The sequence below is a fragment of the Anolis carolinensis genome, chromosome 1 (assembly GCF_035594765.1).
Source record: "Anolis carolinensis isolate JA03-04 chromosome 1, rAnoCar3.1.pri, whole genome shotgun sequence".
In the NCBI taxonomy this organism is placed as follows: Eukaryota; Metazoa; Chordata; class Lepidosauria; order Squamata; family Dactyloidae; genus Anolis; species Anolis carolinensis.
In genome coordinates, this window is record NC_085841.1 from 39,945,027 (window position 1) to 39,957,070 (window position 12,044).

Consider the following 12,044-nt stretch of genomic DNA (forward strand, 5'->3'; position numbering starts at 1 on the left):
TTATTTATTTATTTATTTATTTATTTATTTATTTATTTATTTATTTTGGTCACCAGGTTATGGACAGAGCTGTGTTTCACATGGACAATTCATACAACATCCCAAACATCAGAGGCATAGGGAGAGTTTGTAAAACTAATCTGTCATCAAACACAGCATTCCGTGGGTTTGGGGGTCCCCAGGGAATGATGGTTGCTGAATGCTGGATGAGTGACGTTGCCCTGAAGTGTGGACTGCCGGCAGAAGAGGTATGTGCATATGCTTAGAGTGCTTAGGTCACAGGATGTACTGTAGTAAAATTATTTTCCAAAATGACCAGAGATATTTGAAAGGTTAATGAAAGCTGTTCATTATGCTTTTTGTTTTGGAAAGGTTCGAAAGCTCAATCTGTATCATGAAGGAGATTTAACTCATTTCAATCAAAAGCTTGAAGGATTCACTCTGAGAAGGTGCTGGGAAGAGTGCATCAAAAATTCAGATTATCACGCCAGAAGGAAATTCATTGATGAATTTAACAGGTTAGTGATTACAAATTTAAATATTCACCTCAAACCTTAGGTAGAAGTGGAGGTGGGCATGGGTTGATGTATTTGATCCGTTGTTGAGGAACTGTTACATTGGGTTAGGACAACATGTATGGGGATAAATTAAAGATGCAGCATTGAGAATAAAAGCATGTTGGAAAAGGTTGATGTTCTCACACTATGTTATTCTCACAGGCAGAATCGCTGGAAGAAGAGAGGCATGGCCATTATTCCAACCAAATTTGGGATCAGCTTCACAGTTCCCTTTTTGAATCAGGTTGGCAAGGGCGGGTTATTTATGTTTGTTTATAATAAAATGACAAGAGTCTGTTGCTCACAAGCATTACCATGTTTGTGTTCTACTTTCTATGTTAAATCTCTTCCATCTCTGCTACTGGCAAAGGGAATGTTCAACATGATACAACCACAGCAGATTTTTTTTTGCTTCTCAGCTTGTATTATAGCCTAGTATCATTCATGACTTGCTTGCTTATGTTGCACACAAGTCTGCCTTCAGGTTCACAGTAAATGCAGTGATCTTCATCTGACTAGCTTAGATACTAGTTGTTGAATATATGAATTGAGAAGAAAGCAGAAACTGAAAGGCTTTTTCTTTCATGTTGAAATGAAAGTTTGGTTTTGCCAGATAATTTTTATATTGTTTGGTGGAGCCATGGTGGCGCCATGGGTTAAACGCAGGTGAACTGCTGACCTGAAGGTTCGGTTGTTGACCTGAAAGTTGCTGGTTCAAATCCGTGTGACAGGGTGGGCTTCTGTCTGTCAGTTCTCGTTTGCGGGGACATGAGAGAAGCCTCCCAGTAACACATCGGGGCATCCCCTGGGCAACGTCTCTGTAGACGGCCAATTCTCTCACACCAAAAGCGACTTGCAGTATGTTCTCAAGCTGCTTCTGACACGATAAAAATTGTTTGGTGAACTTTTTAACACTATTATATATCTTTTCCCATCATAATGTTACTTGTTTGGGAGTTTACTTTTGGGAATGAAGCAGGGATACAAAGACATTGTAATAATTGTAACAATCATAGCAGTAAACCTAAATTTGTCAATTTTGCAGGTGTGAATTTTATTTAAGTTATTTCAAATCCTCTTGTGTTTAATTGTGAGGCTTTTGCAACATGTTCAGGAACTAAGGTGAGAAAACAGGCTCCCAGATCTCATTGAACAGGCTGAGAGAACCTACAGTTTTGAGAAGAGGCTATATCCATATATTAAAAAGATAGATAGATAGATAGATAGATAGAGAGAGAGAGAGAGAGAGAGAGAGAGAGAGAGATTAAAGGTGTCCATACTAAGATATTTTATTGCCCAAGGTGGGGAACAAGATGGTTAATCTTTTTGCCCAATTCCACACATGAAAATGATTGGACATGCAGTTAAATCTTTGGTATTGGCAACAAATCAAGAGTTTTCTTCATACTTCAAGGTCATAGGACAGGCTGCATGACACACTCAAATCTGCATCCTGGTCTATATAGCATCTTCTTTTTATGCTGAACAGTATAAGATTTGCCTCCTACATGTGTTGACTAGATTTGTGAACAGAGCTAAAAATTATAACCTTTGAAGGAAGTGTTTTAGGACTTAAAGACCTACACATTAATAGTGTATTGTACTGTAATCAAACCTATAATTTTGAGATCTGAGTAATATGATAACAAAAACTTGTGTTGCTTAATTGCTGGTAATAGAATTCTTGGGCAATAGGAAACAAGGAAGTTTATGATTGTAAAAAGGAATGTACCAAATAGATGACAACCTACATTCTTTGTTTGCTGTACTAGGCTGGTGCACTGGTACATGTGTACACTGATGGGGCAGTTTTGCTCACACATGGTGGGACAGAAATGGGTCAAGGCCTGAACACCAAGATGATTCAGGTAAATTATGATTTGATATGTGCCTCCTACTGATTTAATAATACTAAATTTGCTCCATTTTATGAGGAGTGATTCTGCAGTCTGGCAGGCTCCTTTATATTAATGGAAGGTGTTTCTCATTTAAATCTAGTCCTTTTCTTAGCAAATGGCACCATGGCTAATCCTTTCTTGTGCAACATTATGATTTTGATGGTTATTATTTTGGGCTACTTTCAGAAAAAAGAAAGAAGAGAGAATCAATCTATGCCATTCTTTCTCCCGGGGCTTCTCTGAACTGTGATAAATGTATCATCTAAAACTTCTAAATATAATGAAATCATAAAAATGAGAATGGGAAGAGAATTCTTGTCATTGTTTTAACCTGGGCAGATGGGAACGTATGGATTAAATTGCATTCTTCTTTGTTTTCTGAATCAGTTAGTTTATTTTTATAGAACTCATTAAAATCTGATTGTACCACAATCAAAAGGCCATCTTAAATGTACTGCAGTCCGTTTCACATCCATCACAACTGTCAAGGAAATGATAAAGAAACAGGAATGTGCTTTGCAAGTTTTGCTTTTAGTCACAGCTATAAATGAAGAAAGAACAGCTGTAAGAAGCAGGCTATTCTATAAATATATAACTGAAGACCACACCTTCCATAATGGAGTGGAAGGTGGTATGATTCAGAACAGAAGTCTTCAATATTTGTGGACTTGGGACATGAAGAAATATTGAAGTCATACAAGTGTATAAATATTTATGTCCTATTGCATGAACAATAAAAGCTGCAGAGAATATCATGATGTGGCCTGGTCTCTTTGCAGGTTGCCAGCAGAACTCTGGGGATACCCACCTCCAAGATCTATATCAGCGAGACAAGCACCAACACAGTGCCAAATGCATCTCCAACAGCTGCGTCTGTCAGTGCTGATATCAATGGGATGGCTGTTTTAGTAAGGAATATTATTTTGAATTGATTATTGATCTACAGCAACACACAATATATCTGTAGCTCCCAAAAGGCCGTATGACCAGTATCCCTAATAACAGTTCAATGGAAATAAATGTGTGGAAACTGCAGTTGTGTTTGGAGGTTGTTAACTCCATCTGGTTTTTAAAACATGTAACACTGTCAGGAAGAGTCATTTCATGCTCATACCTTGAGCTCAGTGTTGTAGGTGTTGCTCATGTGTCTGCATGTTGTGAGGACCTTTTTCAGTTATACACCCTAGTTTTGACACTCTTTTCCAATTGTTGATCCATCTGGTACCATACGCCTCCTGGGGTGGACCATTTCAATTGGTCCCCCACCCCTGCAGAGGTTCAAGGCCACATTTAGTTTAAATCTGATCAGATAATGGTCGGTCCATGACAACGGAACTGTAGATAGTTCCTCCACTCCACCGCCATCTTCCTCCTATCCCGCAGAAGACCAAGTCAATTGTGTTTCTAGCAGCATGGGTGGGACCAGGTATGACCTGGGACAGCTTCATGGTTGTCATGGCGGCCATGAAGTTCTGAGCCACTCCCGACAGGCTAGTTTTAGCATAGACATTGAAGTCCCCCAGCTGCTCAATAGCAGTTCTTACTGAAATGATGCACAACTGTGCCCCGAGGAGGGATGTAACTGGCAGAATATAATCTTTGCAGGTAAATGATCCCTGTTATCTTAATTTAAATGATATTGCAATGGAAGATACAGATGAACTCTGTGTGCTGCCAGACTGTGGGTGATAGTGGACTAAATGGGCAGACTGTTTGAGCTGGTGTAAGGAAGTTTCTGATGTCCTACCAACTCTCTCTCTCTGAACCTCATCAGACCAACAGGAGGAAAGTGAGGGAAAGTGGAAGGAACCTTTTTCTTTGTTCCTTACTGCCTTTCCCTGTCTTCTGGGATGGCCTCGTGGTTTCCTGTCCTTTCCCCATCCTTTTCCTGCTTCCTCTTCATGTTCTTTAATGAAGCGTTGGGAAACCTTCAACACTTCCAAGCCATTCTGGGCTTTGTTTGTCCATGTTACTGAAATGGAGCCCCACAGAATCCCGCCAAAAGTTGACTTGTGTCATATGATCAGTGCGACTCCATTTTGGCAACTTGGAGAAATGAGAAGACGCAGAGAAGACTGCAACCGATAAAGTCCCCCCCTCCCCCCCTCTTTTATTCCTTTGTTTCTTTAATAATTTTTTATTAAATTTCTATTTATTCTGTTACAAAAGAAAGAAAAATCTTTACAATTCATATAGTTAATTCTTTTCCTTTCCCCAGTGTGCTACCCGTTGTGCTCCCCATCACCAGAGTCCATTTTTAATAGTCCCACCAGAACCTCATTTCGTCTGGTGGGGGTTGGTTCCTATCTTCTCTCCTTAATGTTTCTTTGATAAATTTCTTTCATATACTTTCAAAATCATTGTTTCTTTAGGCCTTTTTTAACATTTAAATAACATGTTAATTTATCATTTATTGCTAATTTCCAAATTTCTTTGTACCATTCCTCTATTTTATTTTCCACCTCTCCTTTCCAATTTCTTGCTATTAATAACACTGCAGCCGTTAACAATATTATCAAATCATTTTCATTTTCTTTCCATTCATCTGTATTATAAATAGATAATAGTATAGCCGCCAGGTTTGTATTGATTTTTTTCTTCATGATACTTTCTATCTCTACAATGACCTTTCCCCCAAACCTCTGTACATGTGTACATTCCCACCACATATGAATATACATCCCTCTCTCTCTCTCTCTTACATAAGGGAATATTACTTACATTTGCTTTCTAGAGACTCTATGTTGATTAACATCTAACATCAAAGTAGCACAATCTTAACTGTCAGTATTACCAGTCCTAGGAAGTACAGTGGCTATACACTGAACTCCCACATATTTGTAACTTGGTTATTCTGTTTTAAAACCTTGGCTGTTGAATATCAGAAGAAGATTCTAAATTGAGCCATACATATATTGCAGGATATGTTTATAGCATATCATTGATCACATGCATTCTGGACATTGTAGGAAATTACCACTGTATCTTGTAGGAAGGAGGTACCCTTGGTTTTATATAAGCTATCCAAGGTACTGGGATCCCTTGTAAAACCCAGTGTGGATTTCTTGTCCCAAAGTAATGCCAGAAGCCACCTCTGGTCCTAGCAGACATTGTTTAGGATATCTGGTGAACAGTGTCATGTCTCCAAAAGAAGGAATGCAACCAATTTGGAGGACATATTAATTTCTGTCTAGAGGTTTCATAAGTAAGCAAATTTGAAGTGATGGCTATGTGGTAGGTCCTCTGGCCTCACCTTGGGAGGAATGAAAATAAGTATATAACATAGAATCATAGAATCATAGAATAGTAGAGTTGGAAGAGACCTCAAGGGCCATCTAGTCCAACCCCCCGCTAAGAAGCAGGAAATCGCATTCAAAGCACCCCCGACAGATGGCCATCCAGCCTCTGCTTAAAAGCCTCCAAAGAAGGAGCCTCCACCACGGCCCGGGGGAGAGAGTTCCACTGCCGAACAGCCCTCACAGTGAGGAAGTTCTTCCTGATGTTCAGGTGGAATCTCCTTTCCTGTAGTTTGAAGCCATTGTTCCGTGTCCTAGTCTGCAGGGCAGCAGAAAATAAGCTTGCTCCCTCCTCCCTATGACTTCCCCTCACATATTTGTACATGGCTATCATGTCTCCTCTCAGCCTTCTCTTCTGCAGGCTAAACATGCCCAGCTCTTTAAGCCTCTCCTCATAGGGCTTGTTCTCCAGACCCTTAATCATTTTAGTTGCCCTCCTCTGGACGCTTTCCAGCTTGTCAGCATCTCCCTTCATCTGCGGTGCCCAAAACTGGACACAGTATTCCAGGTGTGGTCTGACCAAGGCAGAATAGAGGGGGAGCATGACTTCCCTGGATCTAGACGTTATTCCCCTATTGATGCAGGCCAAAATCCCATTGGCTTTTTTAGCTGCCGCATCACATTGTAGGCTCATGTTTAACTTGTTGTCCACGAGGACTCCAAGATCCTTTTCGCACACACTGCTGTCAAGCCAGGCGTCCCCCATTCTGTATCTTTGATTTCCATTTTTTCTGCCGAAGTGAAGTATCTTGCATTTGTCCCTGTTGAACTTCATTTTGTTAGTTTCGGCCCATCTCTCTAGTCTGTCAAGATCGTTTTGAATTCTGCTCCTGTCTTCTGGAGTGTTAGCTATCCCTCCGAGTTTGGTGTCATCTGCAAACTTGATGATCGTGCCTTCTAACCCTTCGTCTAAGTCGTTAATAAAGATGTTGAACAGAACCGGGCCCAGGACGCAGCCCTGCGGCACTCCACTTGTCACTTCTTTCCATGATGAAGACGACGCATTGGTGAGCACCCTTTGGGTTCGTTCGCTTAGCCAATTACAGATCCACCTAACCGTAGTTTTGTCTAGCCCACATTTTACTAGTTTGTTTGCCAGAAGGTCGTGGGGGACTTTGTCGAAGGCCTTACTGAAATCTAGATATGCTACATCCACGGCATTCCCTGTATCGACCCAACTCGTAACTCTATCGAAAAAAGAGATCAGATTAGTCTGGCATGACTTGTTTTTGGTAAATCCGTGTTGACTATTAGCAATGACCGCATTTGTTTCTAAGTGTTTGCAGACCACTTCCTTAATGATCTTTTCCAGAATCTTGCCTGGTATTGATGTGAGGCTGACCGGACGGTAATTGTTTGGGTCGTTCTTTTTTCCCTTCTTGAAGATAGGGACCACATTCGCCCTCCTCCAATCTGCTGGGACTTCTCCTGTTCTCCAAGAACTCTCGAAGATGATTGCCAGTGGTTCTGAAATAACTTCCGCTAGTTCCTTCAATACTCTTGGATGTAGCTGATCTGGCCCTGGGGACTTGAATTCGTTTAGAGTGGCCAGGTGTTCCTGGACAACTTGTTTCCCTATTTGGGGTTGGATTTCCCCCAATCCTTCGTCCATTCCATGTTGCTGAGGTTGAAGATGGCTTTCTTTTTGTGAGAAGACCGAGGCAAAGAAGGCATTAAGCAGTTCTGCCTTTTCCCTATCCCCTGTCACCATCACCCCATCTACTCCTTGCAGTGGCCCTATCGCCTCCTTTTTCTTCCTTTTTCTACCAACATAAGCAAAAAAACCTTTTTTGTTGTTTTTTATGTCCCTGGCAAGCCTGAGCTCATTTTGCGCTTTAGCCTTGCGAACCTTTTCCCTACAGGAGTTGGCTATACGTTTGAATTCTTCTTTGGTGATTTCTCCCCTTTTCCACTTCTTGTGCATGTCACTTTTGAGCTTTAGCTCAGTTAGAAGTTCTTTGGACATCCATTCTGGCTTCTTTGCACTTGTCTTATTTTTCTTCTTTGTTGGCACTGTTTGCATTTGCGCCTTGAGTATTTCACTTTTGAAAAACTCCCATCCATCCTTAACTCCCCCGTCCATGGAATGCCGCTCAGTAATTCCTTCATTTTTTGGAAGTCAGCTCTCTTAAAGTCCAGAATGCGTGTTTGACTTGTCTTAGTTTCAGCATTCCTTTGTATTGCAAACTGCAGGAGCACATGGTCACTTGCCCCTAAGGATCCAACCACTTCAACTGTATTGATCAGGTCTTCCACATTTGTTAAGATTAGATCAAGAGTTGCTGATCCCCTTGTTGCCTCTTCTACCTTCTGGACCATAAAATTATCTGCAAGGCAAGTGAGGAATTTGTTGGACTTTGTACTCTTGGCTGAGTTTGTTTTCCAGCAGATATCGGGATAATTGAAATCGCCCATGACTACTATATCTCTTCTTTGTGCCTGTTTGGTCAGCTGTTGACAGAAGGCTTCATCAAGTCCTTCATCCTGACTCGGAGGTCTGTAGTAGACACCCACGACAAGATCTTTTTGAGTCCCGGTTCCCTTGATTCTTATCCAGATGCTTTCAAGCTGGTTTCCCGGATTACAGTCTTGCATTTCTTCTGCAACGTAACTGTTTTTGACATATAAAGCTACTCCCCCTCCTCTCCCCTTTGTTCTATTTATGTGGAAGAGGTTATAGCCCTCAATGGTTAAATTCCAGTGATGGGAGTCATCCCACCAGGTTTCAGTGATGCCTATGACATCGTATGTGTGGTGCTGTGCTAGGAGTTGGAGTTCGTCTTGCTTATTTCCCATGCTCTGAGCATTAGTGTAAAGACATGTAAGCCCCTGTGACCTCCCCTCGAACTGTTTATTTGGGATTATTGTGCTCTCTGTACTTGGTCCTTGCTGTGTTTGTGCAGCCCTCCGTTTAGCCTTACGGCGGTTCCCTGTGGTCGTGGGTAATATAGTGTTCGCCAGGCTGTTGTTCCCCTCCCCCAGTGGATTTAGTTTAAAGTGCGCCTGATGAGGTTTGTGAGTCTGTGTGCAAAAAGATGTTTTCCTACTTGTGTGAGATGCACCCCATCGCTTGCCAGTAGTCCATCCTCTTGGAAGAGTAGACCATGGTCAAGGAAGCCAAAATGCTCCTCTTGACACCATTTTCTGAGCCAGTTATTGACCTGTACTATTTTTCCGGCCCTTGTAGAGCCATGTCCTACAACGGGGAGGAGGGATGAAAAGATCACATGTACATTATACAGTTTTAGCTTTGTTCCCAGAGCTCGAAAATCATTTGTGATCTTTTGAAAAGTATGCCTAGCGGTGTCATTGGTACCTACATGAATCAACATAAGGTGGGGAGGGTGATGGGGCTTTAGAAGCCTGCTGAGCCTCTGAGTGATATGGTGTATTTTTGCCCCCGGGAGGCAGCATGTTTCTCGAGCCATCCCATCCGGTCTGGAAATGATGGCTTCCGTTCCTCTAAGGAGGGAGTCACCTACTACCAAGACCTGTTTCCTTTGAGGATTGACAGGGTCCCTTTTGTGCAAGACAGTGTGTATGTCCCCTGAAGAGTGTTCCTGTTGAAGTGAATCATGTAGGTGTAAAGTGTTGTCCTCCTCCTCAACATCCCCAGTGCATTCATCAATGACAATCCATTGAGATACATCCGAGAGCCCACTACTCTCCCAAGGATGTTCCTGTTGCTCCTGGTCTATGATTGGGGATGGAGCATTTGCATGATTACATAAGTGTGACTGTGGTGATGCACTGTCCCTGTCAGGGCTATCCCCTGCGCATTGATCCAGGATGGTCCACTGAGTGGTATCTAAGAAACTGTGGTCCTCCACAAGATGTGTTTCCTGATTGTATGTTAATGATGTAAGAATTTCAAATCTGTTGTGTAAATGCAGCTGAGCAGAGGAGTTCTGTGGAGGCTGCCTGGTCCTGCGTCTCCTTCTATGGGTGACCTCCTTCCAAGCCTGAGGGTTGTCTACCTTTGAGTTGATCTCCCCATAAGGTTCCTGATCATGGTCTTGGTGGTGTTGGTGTGATGCAGGCTGCTGATCTACAGCAGCGTGTTGTGCAGTGTCCAAGAAGAGCTCGAGTGCCTGAATGTCCTTAAGGGTCTTAATACGGTGCTCGAGCTGTTGGATCCTCTGCTCCATCAGAGTCATCTGTTTGCATTTGGAGCAGATGTAGTTGTCTAGTTTTTGTGTGAAAAAGCGGAACATGCGACAGCTGGTGCATGTGATGGGAATGTTTTGCTTTTGTTGCATCTCTTGGTGAGCGTGGTGGCCAAGTGGGATCTTTGTACAGTTAAGTAATATGCACGCACTTTATGTGCAGACTGCAACAAACCACGTCTTTGTGTATTTGTTTATGTTGCTTTGTTTCCTGTATGTACTGCAAAGGATAGTTAGTAAAGGTGCCTTTTCCCTAACATTGTGATCTTTACGCATGGAAGAGGATGCACTTCTAATGCATTGCTGTTTCCTTCCCTCCTTCTTTAGAATGCTTGTCAGACCATCATAAAGAGATTGGAGCCAATCAGATCTGCTAATCCAAAAGGATCTTGGGAAGACTGGGTATGTTTACATCCCATTTCATTTAGAATTCAAAAAGCATGGCATGGATTTGCAAATATCTGTAGATCATCAGTAGTTTGTCCATTTGTTCTACTATGGAATGAATTGGTGTGGCTGACATTCCACTTTGTATGTCAAAAGGTTGCATGCTTTATGTCCAACATGTAAACATTCTGGGATTTCCAAGAGAAATCAGGTATTCTATGTACATGAACATAATGCAGTTTCTTCACCTTTCAACTATAATGATTAGTAAGTTTGTGAATCTTCAGAATAATTGTCCATTATTTTCCAATCAGTTTATATTACTACCAATATTGTCCATTATTTTCAATCAGTTTATACTACTATTATAGTAAGACTTCAAAGGATTTACACAGGTGATCGTACCTCCTCTGCACTGTGCAATGGGATGTTACCTTAATGTTCATAACTGGTGTAGCACCAATTTGCCTAATGGCTGCCTGATGACAAAAATGTGGAACTGCTAGTACAGGTTGGATATAGAATTGAGTTAGCCATCAGAGAAATAGGGTTGTTGACTGTTTCACAGTTCCACATGCCTTGACCTAGGATTTTGAATGGAATCATCTGACAACATTTAGTAGAATGTCCTGAACAACTCCCTTTCTGTACACCATTGGACATTACAGTCTAGATATATTGGTTAGGATCCAGTTTGTTGAAAAGACCTTCACCTTGTCTGTTGCCCAGCAAGCACTGTCTGTTTGCCCTTAGCATTCTTCTATTCTCTTTTCCCCAGAACAAGAAATAGCTTACCAAACAATTGAAATAAAAAAGGCATGACAAGATTTTTCCATATGCAACGCTTTCCCAGTGCTGTCAGGTCTCTGCTTATTTGTTAATACCTGGGAGTTGAATAGTATTGGGAAAAAGGTGATTAGAGAATTATCCCTACTTGCCTTTATCCAGAACTTTTAAAATAGCTCCAGCACTGGGCACCAGGGACACATTGTGCAGGCTGTCATTGAGAGTATCCCTTTGGTCACAAGTTGGTGGAGGAAATTTAGACTCTAACATAAGATTCCACTGATAACAGTTCTTCCCTTTTGAACAGTCTAGACTTTGGGCCATGCAAAATTATGGGCTATATTGGTGCATTTGTTTGTATTTCGTTAAATACTATCATTATTGTACGTATTCTAAAGAAAACTAACTTTGAAACTTAAATCTGTATTTTTTTCCATCAGGTCTTAGCAGCCTACCAGAGCTGTGTGAGTCTCTCAGCTACAGGATTTTATAGGTCAGTTTATAATGCAACGAGGTTATAAAGAACATTATAAAATCTCTTTGTATTCAAGTGTCCTTTCTGCTGGTCTGAATGACTGGATGAACTAACAGTGTTGTGACATATAAGAGTAAAAAGGTGTGATTCATAATTTCCTGTATGATGGCCATATTCTTGATATGCATTATGTACCTGCAAACTCTCCTTAGCCTTAAAGTCTGTAGTGACCTGTGATCAAACATATAAAGTTCTTCCAATAACTCATGATATTTAAAATTATATATATATATATATATATACACACACACACACACACACACACACACACACACACACATATACATATATAGACACATACATACATACATACACATACATACAATTCACAGGACTGATGAGTTTATATTTTATACCATACTTTAATATGTTACTATGCTTTGAGACTAAAAAATGAAATTAAGAATTTAATAATAATT

The 12,044-nt window shown here is 41.1% G+C and overlaps 1 protein-coding gene across 1 annotated transcript in view; it reads left to right on the forward strand.

Moving 5' to 3' along the window:
• Nucleotides 1-12,044, forward strand: part of xdh (xanthine dehydrogenase) — a 73,086-nt gene that overhangs the window by 51,653 nt on the left and 9,389 nt on the right. The window contains exons 26-32 of the mRNA XM_003216063.4: nucleotides 57-248; nucleotides 373-518; nucleotides 720-801; nucleotides 2,330-2,425; nucleotides 3,235-3,363; nucleotides 10,245-10,319; nucleotides 11,531-11,583. Of these exons, the coding sequence (XP_003216111.1) occupies nucleotides 57-248; nucleotides 373-518; nucleotides 720-801; nucleotides 2,330-2,425; nucleotides 3,235-3,363; nucleotides 10,245-10,319; nucleotides 11,531-11,583 (773 nt within the window). The remainder of the gene's footprint in view (nucleotides 1-56; nucleotides 249-372; nucleotides 519-719; nucleotides 802-2,329; nucleotides 2,426-3,234; nucleotides 3,364-10,244; nucleotides 10,320-11,530; nucleotides 11,584-12,044) is intronic.